This window comes from Acinonyx jubatus, chromosome A1 (assembly GCF_027475565.1).
Source record: "Acinonyx jubatus isolate Ajub_Pintada_27869175 chromosome A1, VMU_Ajub_asm_v1.0, whole genome shotgun sequence".
Classification (NCBI taxonomy): Eukaryota; Metazoa; Chordata; class Mammalia; order Carnivora; family Felidae; genus Acinonyx; species Acinonyx jubatus.
In genome coordinates this window covers 209105479-209126315 of record NC_069380.1, presented here as the reverse complement: position 1 = coordinate 209126315, position 20837 = coordinate 209105479, and the positions used below count along the sequence as shown (strand labels likewise).

Genomic DNA, 20837 nt, shown 5'->3' with positions numbered 1-20837 from the left:
AATTCTATGAAAAACTTACACATTCCTTTTTTGAAACTACTTATAATTTATAGCCAGGTCAACTGTTGTCATTTGTCATTTAATTATCCTGTCATTTATGCCTCTTTCCTTCACACTTACCATTCCACTGAACAAAGAAAATTCGGAGCAAAAGACCCCTGCCTATTTAAAAGAATTTATATGTGGGGCACTTGGGTGGCTCAGTGGGTTAAGCATCTGACTCTGGGTTTCAGCTCAGGTCATGATCTCACAGTTTTTGACTTTGAGCCCCACATTGGGCTCTGGCTGCATGGAGCCTGCTTGGGATTCTCTCTCTCTCTCTCTCTCTCTCTGCCCCTCCCCACTCACATGTGTGTGCTTATTCTCTCAAAATAAATGAACTAAAAAAAATAAAAGAATTTACGTGTGAAATAAACCTTCCACGTGCAATAGAATGGTGGTTTTATTTTATGAATATAAATGTATGGGTATAAATCTAATAATGGATTGATATTAGATATTAACTAGAATTATCAAGTCCTGCAATTGGAGGGTTTCCTAATCTCTTTTTATGTCTGCTGGCTTAGTGTACTTCAATAGATATTAGTGAGCACTGAATATATGTGAAAAGCTCTCCTAGTTTCTGGGGATATGGATCTAAATAAGACACTGCTCCCCGTCCCCTTTTCCCCAGAAGGAAGTTCCAAGTGGGAGAAGCAGGTAAGTAAACAACTACTCTAATTTTTTTTTAAATGTTTATTCATTTTTGAGAAAGAGAGTGTGAGCAGGACAAGGACAGAAAGAGAGGGAGACAGAGAATCCCAAGCAGACTCCGTGGTCTCAGCACAAAGCCTGATGTGGAGTTCCAACCCACAAATTGTGAGATCATGACCTGAGCTGAAGTTGAACACTCAACCGACTGAGCCACCCAGATGCCCAGTAAACAGCTACTTAAAAAAAAAACAACAAACAAACCTGTAGTTGAGGAAGTCACTTGTTGGGATGAGCACTGGGTGTTGTATGTAAGCCATGAATTACAGGAATCTACCCCTAAAACCAAGAGCACCCTGTATATACTGTATGTTAGCTAACTTGACAATAAATTTAAAAAATAAAAAATAAATAAAAAATAAATTACAGTATAAAAAAACAGTAATAAATTATGCTAAAACTGTGACCTGGGTATTCAAATATGATAGAGGAGTCTCGAAGAGTTTATTTGTTAATAACCAGGGCTTAGCTACTGGTACCAAGATGATGTTGATTTTTTTTATTTAAAAAAATTTTTTTAATGTTTATTTATTTTTGAGTGAGAGAGAGACAGAGTGTAAGCAGGGGAGGGGCAGAGAAAGAGAGGGAGACACAGAACTCAAAGTGGGCTCCAGGCTCTAAGCTTCCAGCACAGAGCCCAACGTGGGGCTTGAACTCATGAACTGTGAGATCATGACCTGAACCAAAAAAGATGCCTAACCAACTGAGCCACCCAGACACCCCAAATATCTTTATTGATTATTTTTGATTATTAATAATTTTTATAGGATTCCTCTTAATTAGCAATGAAGTTCATAAGAGTTCAATATATTAATGGATTCAAAGATTTTAGAGGTGGGAGGATGTTTGGAATTCATCTGGTTGAATTCGATCTGAAAGCCACAGGCTACAGTGGTTAAGTGACTGGAGACAGCATGGAGAGAAGGGGTTTGGAATTTTCCCTGATTTCAATTTGCATCTGTGTGCTTTCTAGTCATGTGATCTTGGGCACTTCTCTGAGAAGTGGGGGTCGTGAGGCCTCCATGTATGAGTTTTGTGAGGGCTAACACGACAACACTATGTAAATGATTAGCACATACAGTGGCAGAACAAGGGCCCAAAAATGAGTGCCCTGTAGACTTGCTACAGAAACCCTAATTCCAAACCCTTCCCCATAAGTGGGAGAAGACAGTTACTGCCTTCGGGTGACAAGCTGCGTAGGGCTGGCTGCAAGGACTTGGTCATCGAGGCCCAGTGATTAGAATCCAGGGATCATTCTGGGGGCTGACTTGGGCCTAGCGCTGACCCAGTGTGGCAGAGAGCGGCAAGTATTGTGGAAAAAAGATGTATCCCAAACCTGGAAAAAGTAACAGTGGCAAGTGCCTGATTTACAAAGTATCAGTCTAGAGCCATGCTTCTTAAACTTTAAGGTGTGCCTGGATCACACGGATGTCTTATTAAATTGCAGATTGTCTTGGTCTGTTTGGGCTGCTATCACAAAAATACCAGAAGCTGTGTGGTTTATGAGCAGCAGAGATTTCCTTCTCACACTTTTGTTGTTTGGGAAGTTTACAACCGTGGCGTCCGCAGACTGGGTGTCTGGTGATGCAATGCTTCTTGTTGATGGCTGTCTTCTTACTGCGATCCCACTTGGCATAAGTGGTAAGGTAACTTTATCAGGGCTCTTTTTTAAGAGCTCTAATTCCATGAATGAGGCCTCATGACCTAATCACTCCACCTCCTGATAACATCACATCGGGTATTAGGTTTTTAGTGTATACATGGAGTCATTCAATCTATAGCACAGATTCTGATTTTAAAGCTTCAAGGACAGGGGCGCCTGGGTGGCGCAGTCGGTTAAGCGTCCGACTTCAGCCAGGTCATGATCTTGTGGTCCGTGAGTTTGAGCCCTGCGTCAGGCTCTGGGCTGATGGCTCAGAGACTGGAGCCTGCTTCTGATTCTGTGTCTCCCTCTCTCTCTGCCCCTCCCCCGTTCATGCTCTGTCTCTCTCTGTCCCAAAAATAAATGAACGTTGAAAAAAAAAATTTAAAGCTTCAAGGGTACGGCCTGAGATCCCGGATTCTTTTGAGCAGTTTCCAACCAAACTGGTCCACCCTTATCTGACATTCTTGGGAAATTGTAACAACAGTTCTTTGTTGTTACAGGATATTTGACCAACAGTCTAAAACTGACAAAACACAATGATGTGTAGTTCTATAAAGTTGAGGTTAATTTGCAGACATTATTAGGGTTCTATGATTTGTATTATGTTTTTATAGCCTAATAGACAAGTTACAAACATACTTGTAACAAAAATATTACAGAGGACTTATAGTTTTACTGACTTGTAGAAGGCTAATCAGATTTATATCTAACCTACCACTTTTTCTTCTGCTAATCACACACACACATGTGCACACACACACACACATACACACTGTGCAAGAACTTGGGGGAACTGTTCTTTATGTCTTTCCTGTCAGTTCCCTCATGAATTGGCCAAGCAAAATTTTGACACCTGCTTCAAGGACCTTGGAGAATTTCCAATCCTCTTCGGGAGGGGAGGAAAACAAAACAGGCAAAACTGTTTTGTTTTTCCCAAAGCTATTGGGGGATGTTGTAAATGTTACAACAAAATATGCCCTGTGAAGGAATAGTGGGCCATTGGGTAATTATTCCATAGACACCATATTAAAACTCTGGATGGAAACATTTAAATTTTATCTATTCACACCCTCCGATATGATAAGGGCCAGCAGAGAGCTGTAGAAATTCATGGAAGGCTTTCCTTTCTGCTGCTTTTGCTTAAGCTAAGGATTTTATCTTCAGAGATAGTCTCAAGACAAAGCCCCATCATCTTAGCTGCAACAAAGGCCAATAACAACTCCCACATCTACATCCAGACTGCATTTATCTCTCTTCCAACATCACTCTCATTGGGGCCCTGGAATTAATCATCAGGCTATTGGCCAGACCATAAGCTGAAACATCCACAGGACATCTGCTGATGTCAGATAACAGGCCTTTACAAAGAAGAGCCCATAAATGATCTAGCTGGCTCCTTCACATAGCCAGGCCATGTTGCAAACTCAGACCATAACCAACCTCAGAAGAACGAACGGCTTGACAGATAGATGTTGCATTTCATAACTTACGATGTAACTCCAACAATGGCTCATCCTGGAAGAAATCCAAACACACTGAAATAGGGTTGTTTTTCTTTAGTTTGCAACTATAATAGGTAAAATGGGTAATTCGGGGAGTTTCAGTTCTAGAGAATCTATCTGAGACAAACTCCACATCTGCTATGTACCTGTAGCTGTCTCTCTGCTTCAGGGGTGTGGCTTAACAATCCATACTCTGCTGGCAAAATAGCTTAAGTCAAGAGAGCTAACAGTGTGCTGCCAGCTACTTCGCTTCAGCAAGAGATCAGACTAAACCTCCCCCCCGCCGCCCATTTCCATGGTGTTCACGAGAGAGTGATTTTGACTCTATTCTATATGCTAAGAAAATAGCCATGAAAGTGTTTAATTAGGTATATGGTTCCTACCTTCCCCCAATATATACACACTAATCCTGGAGAATTACCATAAGTACCAGTTACTGTGTGTGTGTGTGTGTGTGTGTGTGTGTGTGTGTGTGTGTCTCCTCGGACCTATTTGTTTATCAATAAAAATTGATGGAGCATCTACTCTTCAAAAACTGTGCTAAGCACTGGGGACACAGCAATGAATAAGACAAACATGAACTGCCCTCTTGGACGCTGAAAGTACAAGGAAAATCAAACAGACACATATACTCTGGTCAAAGAGAGAAGACACAAGCAGCTTGACATTTCTTTAGATTCACAAGGCAACTTTTCTCCTAAAAGATGGTGAGATAACATTTAAAGTGTTGACCACTGTTTCCATCCATGCACCACTACCTGTGGTCCTGGGGTATTTCCTTATATCTTTGTCCCTTTGGGCCCTTCTTCACATTCAAGCTGAGCCGCAATACCTCACTGCTTTGGGGGAAGGACATGAAAGGGGAAAGCACAGAAACAAGAATGTGTCTTCTTGCTTCTGAGTTTCAAAAGCCCTTAGGCTCCAAACACATAGAAGGAAGATTCAGTAGAAAATGGGATTTAAGAGCAAGGCATTCATGCTGGGTGCACATATACCGGTGAATTCCTAAGGCAGTGGTTCTGCTCCTCTTTCCTAGGGTCTAGCTGGTATTGGGGGTCGGTGGGGGGGGGGTAGGTAGAACCACCCCCAAATGACTAGGGGGATCCCAGAACAGAAGGGACCAACGCCTCATGCCCTGGGTAGACCTCAGGGAGGCAATAAGACCTCGAGGAAGAAATGGCTTGTGGTGGGTCTAGATAGAAGTGTTTACCGTGTCAGTCTCTATTCCAAGTGCTTAACATATATTGGCTCATCCAATCCTCACAACAACCTTTCAGGAAAGTACTGCAGCATATTATTTTTTAAAGTTTATTTATTTATTTATTTTGAGAGAGAGAGAGAGAGAGAGAGAGAGAGAGAGAGAGAGAAAGCAGGGGAGGGGCAGAGAAAGAGAGGGAGAGAGAGCATCCCAAGCAGGCTCTGCGTTGTCAGCACAGAGCCCGACATGGAGCTCAATCTCTCCAATGATGAGATCATGACCAGAGCCAAGATCAAGAGTTGGACACTCAATCAACTGAGTCACCCAGGTGGCCCTGCAATATATTCTTATTATTAGTGGTAGCTGTGTTCTTGAAAGTCACCCCAAACACTGAATTAGCAAGTAGCAAATGACTCCTCTGAGGAGAAATACGGGGCTAAGTTACTGCAAACTTCTAGTCACATCTTCAACAAGTGAACAACACAGTGCTTTTCCATTTACGCACACGGTGTGCTTCCATTTAAAGATATTTAGTATATATCGTTGCTTCATTAGCACTGAGCCCATGGGCAACAGAACTATAACTCATGCCTGAACAAAACTTAACACACATATTTTCTCCACAAGGCACATCACAATGTTCCTGCACTTTTGAAGCCCGGATGGCACTTGAGCACTACATCGGGGACCATCTTAAGCAATGAAATTACACACACACACACACACACACACACACACACACACACACAAATGCTAACAATTTGGTACCAAATACACCACTAAAGGACAATTGTTTACAGAATGAAAACCAAACAAGAAGGCAGAGTGCTACCTGGACCTACCTCAACTGGGCATGAGGCTGTGGGTGATTCAAATTGCCCTCCTACACTCTGCACTTGTTTGCAAATGACTGGCAATGAGCTAACAGTATTGCTTTTGATGTTACAAAGAAATTTTAGTGAGCGAATTTGCAAGTAACAACCCACGAATAATTGATCAGCTGCATTTTTATCTCTATTTTAGAGAGGAGGAAAGCAAAACACAGAGTTTGCAGCTCCCAGAGTTCACCTCACCCTGGCCTGGTGTGGGAAGAGCAGAATGGCAGAGGGGACTGAGAACCCTGTGGTTCTGCAGGGGCCTTACAGATGAGAAGAGATGACTCCATTGTGACCACTTCAGCTTGGCCGAGATGTGGTGGGACAATGGACATCTCAGGAAATGCCAGGGTGAACAGATGACATTGAAACCCAGGGACTCTATGCCCTCAAGCCCTTGCACTCTAAGTCCCCAGGACTTTGATGCAACCTTTGGGTAAAGGGATGGGAGAACATTCCAAACTGAGACTAAATTTCCACCATCCTGTGGTGATGGGGCTCAACAAAGGAGCAATTAAATTAAGTTTGGGGTTTAGGATCCCACCCATTTGCGACATAAAGATTTATCCAACGCTTTCCATTATTGGGCATAAGCTATGCTGTAGGCAAAAATATTTGCAGTAAAGCAGTGCCAAAATCATATTCTTCTCCACAATTAAACAAATAAATGCAGAGAACTGGAGTAGTGTGTTTGCCAGAGGTCAAATGCAATTTGTGTTTGTGCTGAAAGCTACTGATATGTACTAGTATGTCTAATGCAATAAGGCTCACATAAAGGTATATTCACTTTAATTATCTCACCATTTTCCCAGAAGCAAATTTCTTGATTGGAGCATATGCATAACCGTTGCTACCGTAGTTCAGATAAGATTCCTGAAACTTCTCATTTCCTGACATGACACATAAATCCTGACCCTTGTTTCTTTTCTTAAGGATTAGAAATGACTGCAAGGTCAAGTAATTAATTGGCCGGGGTCTGGAGCCATTTGTGATTACCCTGAGTTTTCTTTAACTCTGCAGAATTAATATTTTAGTTCTGGGTTGCAACAGCTCATTTTACTATAAGTACTATAAGTGTTCATTTTACTATAAATCACTGAGCACTTTGCAAAATGCTTTAACCCTTCCAATGTCGACTGAGTAGCATGAAGCACTTATGCTAGAGAGAATAAGCTCAGGACTAGATGTCATGAACTGAAAGGGACAGCCCATGTACAATACAGCCAGTCTTCTCAGCAACCCCCCCTTTCTCCAACAGCTACTGCAGTGGCCAGTTCCAAACCAGTTTTGACCACCTTTTTTCAGGTGCATCTGGACCCACACTCAGGTCGGGGTCAGCACTCACACAAGTAAGGTTCACACCCATGGGACCACCGTTGGCCAGTAGAGACTAGAGCCAATGGATTAATCCCCCTTCTTGATCCCCTCAAAGAGAAAGTTCTGAGATGAACTACATTAGGCTCCTAAGAGGGTCTTGGTGAGATGCACAGTCACCTAGAGCAAAGGCCAACTCTGCAATGCTTCTTGTATTCTTTGGTCTGTTCTACTCCACCACTCCCTCATTCTCACTCTCTGGAATCCTTTCCCAAGTAAACTCTGCATACAAACTTTCTCTGGGGTCAGCTTTTAGGGGAGCCTGGACAAAAACATAAACCATATTTTTAGTTGGCTGATGGTTCAGTTGGTTGGTAGGTTGGTAGGGCTTTTGCCCCTGCTCTAGTCTACTGCTACCTAGCTGTGTGACCTTGCACTAATCACTTTACCTCTTAGTAGCACAGCTTTCTCAAAGGTACAATGAGGATGCTAAAATACAATATTTGTCCCACCAATAGTTCTTGAGCATATTCCAGGAATATTCTAAAGACTGTTGCTATAGCAACAAATAGGAAAGATAATGTTCCTGCTCTCAGGAAGCTTATATAGGTCAGGTACAGAAGCATAATATACACAATAAACAAATGAATAAATAATATAGTCACGTAATGATAAACACATCACAGAGGAGGGGTCATGTGACCAACTTGCCAATGAGCCAAGTTGATTTGGTATCTGGGGGAAGAGCTTTCAAGGAGAGGACAGAGCCAAGGAAAAATCCCCTCAGGTGTTTCTTTAATCTGCCTTTGAGATTCTTTGAGACGTATGTTGCTCACACTTGAATGGAAAAGAAATGGCAATTTGGAGACATTAATTGTTTTGCTCTGAATCATCCATGTTGCCCACAAAGCTGAAATTCCTGTGTCCTTGGCTTACTCTCTAGCCACATCCTTCCTAAGCTAAGTGACTGAGGAGATGTGAAAGTCCACGAGTGACAGAAACTTCAAAGGGAACCCAGTTGACACAAGAAAACCATTTATGCGGCAATTACTCAAGGAGAAACCATTCAAACAGACGTTAACATGAAACACAGCATCTTTTCCACTTGTGTGAAAGATTTGCTCATAGGAGCCCATGTCTAAACTTCATTTTTAATAGTCTTTTCTTAGTCCTTAATTACTCTTAACCAGAGCATTTGTAACCTGAGATATTAAAAAGCTAGAAAAATTAAAAGAGGTTGTGCTCCACAAGCTACCCAATCTTCTTGCAATGATGTACCTGGGGGCAAGTTCCTCTCCGAGTCACCACAAAAAAACTTTGATGGGTTCTACAAGCCCAGTGGAAACAGAAAAAAATGAACTAAACACAGACATTTGGTGTTTGATCCTTTTAAATGATTCCTTGCTCTGGGCATTTGGCAGGATATTAATAACTAACATTGTGTGAAGATTCACAACCCTGTGAGGAAACAAAAGTTCAGAAATACTAAAGGCACGCAGCAGTTAAGAAAAGGGGCCAGGATTTGAAACGGGACAACCTTTCCCATCATGCTTTGCCCTGGCCACCCCCTGCTGGATAGAGCCAACTGCTAATGGTAGCAAGGCCTTAGGTTCAACTTAGCAGGTTTGTGCTCAGTTAGAAGCATTCTGGCACAAAGAAGGAATTCTTTACTCGTGAATGTGAGTTCTGCAGGCCCAGATGCACCCGGAGGTGAAGGCATGGGGTAGTAAGACAAGGGTGTATCTATGAAATACACCACATATGTCAGGGATGGAGGGAGAGTAGGTTTAGTTACCTTTAAATATAAGAGAGAGAAGAAGCCGGGGAACTAAAATGTTCCCCTGGGAGCCAGTAGAGTCTTTTCTTAAAAAAAAAAAAAAAAGAAGTCAGAAATATGCTGGGAAATATTTTGGCAAGAAACCCTTTGACATTTTTTGCAAAGCACTTGGAATTGTTGGGCCTAGGCTAAAATGAAATAAATAGCTCTAAAATAAATAAGAAGAATTTCAATTTACTCAGATGATTGAATTCCTTGGGTAAATGACATCTTGCTGATAACGAAAATCAAAATGGGCTCTGACACTGAACAGGCCTTTATCATAAAATGCCTGATGCAAGGAGTATGCTTTAGATATCTCTTTGCCAGATTCATGTACATTCAGGAGATCTGGCCTGTATGCAAAGACAGAGAAGTATGATAATGTACTGTTATTTTTCACTCCATTTTCCAATGTGGTCTTCCATTCAGAGCAAGGACACTATGGTGGGGTCGCACATTCATCTTTAACTGAGCATTTGACAGTTACTATCCATACTTTGAAAAGAAGGGGAGTTGGGACACCTGGGTGGCTCAGTCGGTTCAGCATCTGACTGTTGATTTCAGCTCAGGTCATGGTCTCACAGTCGTGAGATCAAGCTCCATGTCCGGCTATGCGATGAGTGTGGAGCCTGCTTAAGATTCTTTCCCTTCCTCTCCCTCTTCCCTTCCCCTGCCCACTCTCTCTTTCTCTCTGAGAAAAAAAAAGGGGGGAGGGGAGGAGAGAGAAAAGAAAAACATTCTAAATAATACAGGTGACCCTATCTTCTATCTCTTTCTTTGAGCCCATGTCCAGCAGTAAACATTAAAGAGCAGATGTTTCTGCAGATATATTTATATGTATATCCGTCACTATGTAGGTCTGTGCATACAAACAAGGCAAAAAGGTATACTGTATTTTATGTGTGATCTGAGAGATATTCATGAATAATGTAGACTATCTGTGATTATCACTTAGGCATGGACTTCTAGAATCTAAGTTTTAAATGAGGTGAGACTTTACTGTACTGTTTTAGAAGAGGAAGATGTTTTAAGCTAATTTTTCTAATAGGAAAAAAAAACTTGCTTTGAGCTATCCACACACTCTCAGGGGTCCCCCTATAACTAGAGACAGTTGTCTGGGATTCAGAGTTCAGTGTTGGTCAGGAGACAAAGCAAGGTGATTAAATGAGCATATTCATCTGATTGATGCAATTTGCCATGCAGTTCAACCTGATGTAAAACTGCATGAAACTTAAGGGTTATGAAAGGGTTATAAAAGTCTCCTTTTATGTACCTAACATTTCTAAGTACCTGCTGTCAATGATGCAACAGGTTAGAAGCCATGGGGAAGAAAACACTCATGTTTTTACAAATCTTGTATTTTACAAAATCTTGTAAAAGAGAAAGATAAATACACACTTAATTATAATACAGGGAAGACTGTGAACAGTACTATAATAAATGTGGTCAGGTAAAATTGTGAACTGAAGTATAACTTTAAAATATAATTACCTGTCAATTATTCCTTAATAGATTGGGCTTTGAAAGCTCTTTCTTGCAATAGTCTTGGTCTTTAATTTTTCTCATTAGGCTAATACTCAATTGTGATTATATTCTATGTGATATCTACCAGCTTTGGCCTATTTGAAAATAATTACCCTTTCCTCCTGGCAAATAGAACCCAAATAGAGAGGATCTGCTCTCCCACCCCTGCCCTAAACCCTCACTTTCCCAATATCCTAATTCTGTGGCCTAATTCTGTCCAATGAGAAACAAGCAAAAGTCTGTGTGAGTTTTAGGAAAGCTTTGGTTCTACCTTAAAAGAGACATATGTCAAAGTCCTAGGCCCCAATGTGACTATATTTGGAGATAAGGACTGTAAGGAGGTAATTAAGGTTACATGAGGTCATAGGGTGGGGCCATAACCAATAGGACTGGTGTCCTTGTAAGAAGAGGAAGAGACATCAGGAATGCATGCACAGAGGAAAGGCTGTGTGAGGACAGAGTGAGAAGATGGCCAGATACAGACCAAGAAGAGAGGTCTCACCAGAAACCAAGGCTGCTGTCACCTTGTTCTTGGACTTCCAGCCTTCAGAAGTGTGAGAACATAATTTCTGTTGTTTAAGCACCCAATCTGTGGTATTCTGTTATGGCAGCTCAAGCAGATGACACGGGCCCCAAGGGCAATGAAGTTCAGGATATGTATGAGATGAACTGTTATCTTACCATCTCTTCCTGCTGAAGTTACCTACCTCATTCATACCTCTATGTTCATCTACTTGATACTTTTGCTTTGATCAATTTTTGTGTGGGGTCCCTGACCAAGTTAGAAGTTGTTTGACTGCAATTTAGAAGAGAGGGGGTCTTCTCCCTGGGAAGGGGGTGGAAAGTTTCCACGAAGCTTTGATTTCCAAAGGGAGAAAGGGGTAAGGGAATTTGGGCATGAGGAAAGACCCAGAAGTTGGAACAGAAAGGACAGCCTCTTTTGTTTGTCCCATTAATATTTATTTTGAGCACGTATGATGTGCCAGGCTGTATTGAAGGTGTGATGGATGCAGTGAGTAAAACAGAGCTGGCCTCTGCCCCTAGGAGCATGTTGGGAAATTATTCAAAGCACAGAAAATGTGGAGGAAGTAATGAGAAGTAAAGCTTGAAGAGTAGGATGGAAACAGATTATGGGGAGTCTTGAATCCTGTCTAGGAATTTGTTCTTTACCCAGCAGGCAAATGGGAGTCACTCCAGGTGATGGAACAGGAGAGTGCCCTGGTCATGGTTTGCTTTTAGGAGTATAAATCTGGAGGCTGTGTTTTGGTTCAATTGGAATCGGAAGAGATTAGAGGCTAGATAGATAGTTAAGGGAAAAGTGCTAAAGCTCAGACAAGATGTAGTGGGAGCCTGAACCAAGGTAATATGAAAATTATACCATATTTGCTGAGACCACCATACACTAATATTGACAGAAAATGTCAAGATATTTTCTCAGATTTATAGAAATACTACCATGTGTTAGCCTTTGAAAAGTTCCCCAAGGACCAAATTCAATCTTCTAATATCCGAGACAACAAAGCAGAGACCGTTTAGCCAAGACTAACAGGGACATAAGCCGGGGCGGGGTGGGGTGGGGGGGGAGGGTTGCTGGGAAAGGGTGGCCACATTGCCCACAGTACTTGAGAGCAGTAAAACTCTCAATGTGTCAGGTTGGAAAGCCCAAGAGTCTCCCACTGTTGTAATTAATTTCAGCAAATTATGATCAAGCAGAAGGAATTATGGGGTTTAAGTTAGGAGAATGCAGTTTGAATCTCTCTTGTGGGACCTTTTAGCTGCAGGCTAGTGTGGTCAGGGGCCACTGACAGATGGGCAGGGCTCTGGCTCCTCCATCTTCCCTAAAGCAAGGAGGAGCTACTCTCTTGGCTGTGCAGCCCCCTTTCTTCCAGAGTTCACCATCTAGATGTTTGCTCAAACATCAAATATTGAGCCAGTGGCTTCAACGGGCAAGCACTGCTCTTGGCTGTGGAAAATAAACTGAACAAAACTCAAGATCCTGCTTCTCATGGGCTCTACCTGGCCATGAGCGGAGACAGAACATATCAAAATATGAAATAAATATATCGGCTGGGCCATAAAGGCATCAAATAAGGTGGACTGATAGAGCCCCACCCCTAGATATAAAAACACTCCCAGGACAGGGTCATGTTGTAATTTCATGTATGACCCCCTCCACTTCCCAGTCCTAGAACAGTCCTGACTGGTGTTCTATAAATGGATATTGAACGTTGCTAGCATTGCTGTAAATGAATGACTCAACAGCAACCAAAGGAGCCTGCCAATAGCCCCAAGAATTGAAGAGAGCCCCCCATTGTCCCTCGGGCATGGCCTTTTTCAAAGCAAGAGGTTGAGGAAATGCCAACTGTTTATATAACTAAGAAATCTCTAGGACATGTGGGATTTTTTCATTTGCTTGGTTTGTTTCTATTTTTGTTTTAAAATGCGGTTGTTAAGTCACTTGCCACAGAATCATCCAGGATACTTATTAAAAATGTAGACTTCTGGGCCCCACCTCAAACCCACTGAATCAAAATAACTGGAAGAGAGGCCCAGGAAGCTGCATTTTTAACAAGCTCTTAGGTAATGCTGATGCCACCTTAGTGATTTAAAAACAAAAAACAAACAAACAAACAAAACAAACAAAAAAACACCAAAAAGCAAAGTGCACAAGGCCTCTTTTCACTGCAGTTGTAAATGTCTCCACAAATGACTCTTCAGAAAGCTCTTATGTAAACTTCCTTTGCAAAGACTCCATAGCCTAGTCACAAGCTGATTTGTCTAGAGAAATGCACTGAAACACAGAGCCCGCGTGATGGGAGCATTCCATCAACAGATCCATTCATTCAAAAACTCTGACATGCATAGACACTGGATGGCATCAGAGGAAGCGCCTCCCTGTCTGGGGAACTTAAGGAAAGACTTTCTGGAACATTCCTTACCCGTGAAGAGGGCATGGTAGTGGAGGCCCCTCTCCTTATCCTCATAGGAACAGACATCAAATAAGTAGGCTTTAATGGGCCCATCAATGAAGTCAGCAGCAAAATCAAAGAGAACTACACCTATCATGGTGATGGTTATGGCCCAAATCAGCCTCCTCCTTGGATCAGCAATCAAAGCTAAAAAGGAAAGAAACATACATCACCTAAATCCAGAGTTAGGATGATTTGCATTTTTGTTTCCAATAAAATGTCCTGTCATCAAATTATCTTCCTTTGCTTTCATTTTGTGTTGCTTTTCCAAATAAACATAGCTTTACCATTTTTTCAGGTTTTCAAAATTACACAAGTGAATGCCAGAAAGGGCAGATCTATAGAGACAGAAAGTAGATTGAGGGGTTGCTTACACCTGATCAGGGGGAGGGAACGCGGAGTGACTGCTAATGGTTGCTAGGTTTCTTTCCGGGGTGATGAAAATGTGGTGCAATTAGATAGTGGTGATGGTTGCACAACCCTGGGAATATACTAAAAAGCACCAAGTTATGTTATATCTCTTTTTAAAAAGTTGTGTAAAAAATTATACATGTTTATCGTAAACCATTTCAGTGATGTAGAAAAGCTGGGGGAAATGCTTCGTCCCAGCCCCTACTGATGGTCATTCTTCAGATATCCCTTTATGCACTTACAGACATACAGGAAACGGTGTATACAGGTGCCCTAATGCAGTACTCCTCAAACTGTAGCATCCTTAATCATCACTTGGACAACTCATTAAAACAGATAATCAGAGGCGTACCTGGGTGGCTCAGTCAGTTAAATGTCTGACTTTGGCTCAGGTCATGATCTCACGGTCTATGAGTTCAAGCCCTGAGTCGGGCTCTGGGCTGGCAGCTCAGAGCCTGGAGCCTGCTTCGGATTCTGTGTCTCCCTCGCTTTCTGCCCCTCCCCTGCTCTCTCTCTCTCCCTCTCTCTCTCTCTCAAGAATAAACATTAAAAAAAAAAATTTAAAAAAACACAACAGAGTATCAGGCTCTGTCTTCCAGTAGGCTCTGTCTTCTCCAGTAGGTCTGAGGTGGGGCTGGGCATTTGCATCTCTAACAGCCCCTGGATGCTGATGCCCTGGGTCTGAAGACCACGTTTTGAGGAGCACTAATGGGATCATGTTGGACACATTCATTTATAACCAACTCTCCTCGTATCTTTGTATTTCACTTAACGGAGAGCAACTGCACAGTTTTTAACAGCCGAATAATATTCACTCTGTGGACGTGTCAGAATTCATTCACCCTATCTCCTATTAGAGAAAACAAAAATGTTCCCTTGCTTTCAGTTTCACTTGAGAACAATGTGTAACTTATGCACATTAAAAAAACAAACTACAGTATAAAAATAAGTGGAAAATAAGCCTATACTCCACTTTTTACCTCCAAGGTCCTTTAGTACTCCTCCCTAGGGGAAACCATACTTACCAGGGGTTTTTGTAAATACTTTGCAGAAATAAATCAAATTTATGTAGTTATGCCCGCTTTTAAATATATACAAATGATGGGTGCCTCGGTGGTTTCGTCAGTTAAGTGTCCAACTTCAGCTCAGGTCATAATCTCATGGCTCAAGGGTTCAAGCCCCACATCGGGCTCTGTGGTGACAGCTCAGAGCCTGGAGCCTGCTTCAGATTCTGTCTCTCTCTCTCTCTCTCTCTGCCCCTCTCTCTCTCTCTGCCCCTTCCCTTTCCCACTCACATTCTCTCTCTCTCTCTCTCTCTCAAAACTAAATAAACATTAAAAAATTATTTTAAAAATACATACAAGGGGCACCTGGGTGGCTCAGTCGGTTAAGCGGCCGACTTCGGCTCAGGTCATGATCTCGCAGTCCGTGAGTTCGAGCCCTGCGTCGGGCTCTGTGCTGACAGCTCAGAGCCTGGAGCCTGTTTCAGATTCTGTGTCTCCCTCTCTCTGACCCTCCCCCATTCATGCTCTGTCTCTCTCTGTCTCAAAAATGAATAAATGTTAAAAAAAATTTAAAAAAAAATAAAAAAATATTTTAAAAAATAAATAAATAATATAAAATAAAAAATACACACAAATGATAACTGATTATCCTGCCTCATTATAATCCATTCTGCTAGCCTGAGAGTTAATGGCCAAAAAATGTGTATTATTTTTAACGATTCTTTATTCAATGAAATGAAGTACTTTTTATGTACTACCACCAATTACTGATTAATTGGTGGCTGATTAATGGCAAGAAAAAGTGCTCACCATCAGGGGTTTTTTGGTCCAGCATTTGCAGTGCAAAACTGTGCCCTTGCGCTGACAGGCTGATGCCCTGCACCCACTAAAAGACTCTACCTAAAGCTATGAAGAAGATTAGCCCTTATTTAGACATACAGGTAATTTATTATTAGTATTTATGGAGTCATTTGGCAAACGGTTAATTCAACAAAGTACTAACTAAAGCCGAAGTTCAAAGAACACTGCAATTAATATGTAAAAATATTTCATTTGATAAAACAGATAAAAAATTATTCCTACTTTGCAATCCTCACAACAATGAAACAACAGCAATGGATCCTGATGCTCCTAAAAATGAAGACTCCCCAACCACAGAATTTGGGTCCTCCCAAGGTGGAAGTTTATTTTAACCTAGGAGAGATCATCAGTTTAACCGGTTTCCAATGAAATGTCACACAAAGAAATCCGCATTCTACTCCTATTGAGTTGCATGATGGGCCTCTTTCCCCCGTCTGCCCGCCTGTGCAGTGCACTGACCTGCTACCACAGCGTCCCCGTTGAGGTACAGAGTCATGCCCAAGAGCATCATGATGACCAGGGTGAGGATGTATGGTCTCCGCCGGCCCCACCTGGTCCGGCAGTGGTCGCTGGCTGATCCCACCACGGGTTGCAGCAGAAATCCCAGGATGGGGCTGAGGAGCCACACCATGCTGTACAGACTCTTGGGCAGCCCCACGCTGAGCAGGACTGGGGTCACGTAGGCCGCCTCCACTGCGTAGCAAAACTCCCGGCCAAGCATGGCCATGCTGTGCATGATGAGATTGCCCGTGGGTCTTTTGGGGGGTTCCTCAGGGTCCAAGGGCTCATCGTCAGCTAGGGACTCGTAGGTGCGACTGCCAAGCTGCCCGATGTTGCCGCCCATGGCCACGGGGTGAGGAAACTGCCTGCAAGCCCACCACCTTCTGTGTGGCCCTCAGGTTTCTGCCCCAAGCCGGATTTGACATGGAGCCTGACTGAACTGCCAACGGAGACGGTCAAGCTGGGGGAGGGGCTCAAATTCTTTCATGCTTCTAAGATCACAAGTTATGATGAGAAGGAAGGGGGTGGGGTCAGGAAAGCATGAGGGAGATTAGCTGCTGTGAGCCCTCTGGCTCCTTAGAATGTTTGTCTAAAGCAATCTTTCCTTCTCTGTTCTTTCTGTTCTCTCCGTTTCTGTCACACACATGTATCTATACACACACACACTTACACACAATCACATGCACAGCTTTGAGACAATGAAGCTGTATTATGCAGGTCATAAGTCAAAACATGAATAAATACATCAATATCTTCTTCTAAACTTTGTCTAGATATAAATATTCTGTATTTTCCTGAACACAAGTTTCTGCACACACACCTCAAGAATCAGCTAACTAGACTTACAGCCGTGAGAGGCTGCACTCTTTCTCCAATCTCTAGCCTGTCTCAGCACTGTGATATTTCCCTTCATTGCATTTAATACATTTTCCAACTAGATAATTCTGTGTTTATTCTATTTCTTCTGTTAGTCTTTGATCCCTTTAAGAGCAGTGATCAGGTCCATTTCTGTCATGGTAATCCCCAGGTGTAGCATGATACCTGGCACCTAGTAGGTCCTCAACAAATATTTGCTAAAGGAATTACTGAGTGAATAATGTGCATACACGAAATTCTGTAGAACCAGTCAACAGCCTGTTTGCTCAGGTCCATTCCCTGTTCCTCCTCACAGGCTCTGTATCATAAGACACTACACTTCCCAGGTTCCCTTGCTTCTAGGTAGATTTGGCCAATGAAAGGCATTGGTGGGAAGACTGGGGCCAGGAGAGAAGATCCTGGTATTTCCCTCCCTCCATATCTCCTTCCTGAGCCATCTGTGGTAGTGGCTGCATCTCCATGATGGGTCTAGCTTCCACCAAGCAAACTTAGCTTCAGGATCCCGGTAACACTGCCTTCCCCATTGTTCCTGCAGCCATAGGAGTGGCCCTGGCTTCCCATTGCTGTTTATATCTGGGTTGCTTCACTGTCCCCTGGGCTTCTCAGCACTTATGTCACCAGTGTAATTCCCTATATTAAATTTCCTGATTGATTAATTGATATTTCACCCATCCCCCCACCCACCTCCCCTCTGGCAACCACCAGTTTGTTCTCTGTATTTAAGAGTCTGGGTTTGTTGTTTATTTTTCTCCTTTTTTCTTTGCTTTGTTTTTTAAATTCCACATAAGAGCAAAATCATGGTATTTGTCTTTCTCTTTCACTTAGGACTATACCCTATAAGTCCATCCATGTTGTCGCAAATGGCAAGAGTTCATCTTTTTTTGTTTGTTTATTTTTGAAAGAGAGAGAGTATATGCACGCAGGGGAGGGGCAGAGAGAGAGGGAGACACAGAATCTGAATCAGGCTCAGGTTCTGAGCTGTCAGCACAGAGCCCAACACAGGGCTTGAACTTACGAACACAGGGCTTGAACTCATGAACATTGAGATCGAGACCTGAGCCGAAGTTGGACGCTTAACAGACTGAGCCACCCAGGTGCTCTAAAAGTTCACGTTTTACATGGGTAATATCCCATTATATACATATATATGTGCACACACACACATCTTCTTCATCCATCTTGGCTGAGTTGCTTCCATATCTTGGCTATTATAAATAATGCTGCAATAAACATAGGGATGCATATGTCTTTTCAAAGTAATGTTTTTGTTTTCTTTGTGTAAATACCAAGTAGTGGAATTACTGGATCATAAGGTAATTCTATTTTTATTTTGAGGAAACTCCATCCTGTTTTCCTCAGTGGCTGCACCAGTTTGCATTCCCACCAACGGTGCACGTGAGTTCCTTTTTCTCCACATCTTCTCCAACACGTGTCATTTGTTGTGTTTTTGACTTTAGCCATTCTGACAGCCGTAAAGTGGTTGTCTCAATGTGGTTTTAATTTGTGTTTCCCTGGTGATGAGTGATGTTGAGGATCTTTTCATGTGTCTGTTTGCCATTTGTATATCTTCTTTGGAAAAATGTCTATTCAGGTCCTCTGCTCATTTTTAATTGGGTAATTTCTTTTTTTGGTGTTGAGTTGTATAAATCGTTTACATATTTTGGATATTAACCCTTTATTGGATATATCATCTGCAGATATCTTCTCCCATTCAATTGGTTGCCCTTTTGTTCTGACGATGGTTTCTTTTGCTGGGCAAAAGCTATTTATTTTGATGTAGAATCAATAGTTTAATTTTGTTTTTGTTTTCCTTGCCAGAGGATACATATCTTGTAAAATATTTCTACAGCTGATGTCAAAGAAATTACTACCTATTTTCTTCTAGGAATCTTATGGTTTCACAGGTAGGTCTTTAATCCATTTTGAGTTTATTTTTGTTTATGGTGTAAGAATAAATTTCCTCTAATTTAAAGACTCTGAGTGGGTCATATTTTCCTTGCTGGACCCTGAGTTCAAATGAAAATTTCCTGTGGCAAGAGGAACACAATCTTATAGGAAGGGCCTTAAAAATGGTATAAGAGCAAGACTCGGAGTCAGAATATTAAAATTTAAATTCTGGTTCTGCCTCTTCCTACCAGTATCTTCCTGGGCAAATCACTTAAAACTGGTGGTTCCCAAACTGTGTGCCAAGATGGCCTGGGCACCACAGTGACCTCAAAGGGGTGCCTCAGGATATTTAAAGTTTTAAAGATAGTAAACAGAGTGAAACTCAACATCTGTCAGATACCCCATGAACTATCAGTGAGGTAGTTCATCCTTTCAACCTAAGATTGCACTACAATCCTTTCAATGATTACGTATTTCTGTGAGGCTGGATTTCCCACAATCACGATAAAAAGCAAGTACTGTATGAAAATAAATGTGAAACAGAAAATGAGGGTAGTGGTGCCCAATATTATTTCAAGGCATGAGAAGCTGCATAGTGTCCAACACATATATGACCTATAAGTAAGAGTGTTAAAAATGAAATAAAAATAAAAGTGCTTTCTCTCAATGTATGTGTGTTTTCTCAAACAGTTAGTTATTAGGGCATAAATACTTAAGCTGTGGGACCTAATTCTTTATAAATGGAATGGTTAGATATTTCTTTTGGCCAAGAAGCACCATGAAAAAGTTACTCAGACACAAAGGGAGATACGAACTAAGAAGGTTTTAAGACCATCTGAGCCCTGTGTTCTCATCTGTACAATGAGATGAGAACTCATTGTACCCCTGCTTCAACTACCCCTGTGACACTTGTGTCTCCTTTGATGAAGCCTAAAATGTGCACAGAGGCCTGGATGCAACCAGTCACCTTATTCCATGTCATTTGATTCATCGCCATACGGTGTATAGCATCCCATCACTTCCTACGTTGTAGGATCAAAAGTGTAAATCAGTGTATATTGAACTACACATGCAAGAATAAAATTCCTATGTATTCAAGAATATAATCTGTCTTTCACTAGAATTTGCCATCTTCAATTGCCTGCTACTCATCCATCCTCCTTAGAGCCTCCTATTTTCTTCTCACCTACACTCTGGCCCATTTCTAAGTCTACAGTTTGTCAAAAGAGAACCAAAGAGGAAGTGTACATTTTCTATACAGGGTCTTAGACTCTTCAGAAGAAAAGTATGGGTCATTAACAAAATCTATTAGCCTTATTTATATACCTGTATTCTTTAAAAAGTATAAACTACAGAAACCAATTTTTTCATTCAAACATTTGGTATAAAATCGATTAATCACAGAAATCAATATTTTGAGCTAGCCCATCTGCTTATTTACAGATTTTTGCCAACTGGCTTTTATTCTTTCCCTCATTAACCCTTCAAGAGATATTTTTGAGCACCTATTATGACAGTAGCAAAGGGGAAAAGACTTTGTTCATATCCATTAGGACAGTGGCACTCAAAGTGTGGTCTTTGAACCAGGAGCATTATAATCACCTGGAAGCTTGGCAAAAATGCAAATTCATGAGTCTTGCCTTAGACACTCTGTATTAGAATCTCTAGGGTTGGGCCTAGGAATCTGTATTTTAATGTATC

At 41.8% G+C, this 20837-nt stretch overlaps 1 protein-coding gene across 1 annotated transcript in view; it reads right to left on the bottom strand.

Moving 5' to 3' along the window:
* SLC45A2 (solute carrier family 45 member 2) overlaps nucleotides 1–20385 on the bottom strand; it is a 36282-nt gene extending 15897 nt beyond the window's left edge. The window contains exons 1-2 of the mRNA XM_027075106.2: nucleotides 16332–20385; nucleotides 13567–13743 (exon numbers count right to left, since the gene is read on the bottom strand). Coding sequence (XP_026930907.2) covers nucleotides 13567–13743; nucleotides 16332–16716 — 562 coding nt within the window. The 5' untranslated portion in view covers nucleotides 16717–20385. The remainder of the gene's footprint in view (nucleotides 1–13566; nucleotides 13744–16331) is intronic.
* Between the last annotated feature and the right edge of the window lie 452 nt (nucleotides 20386–20837).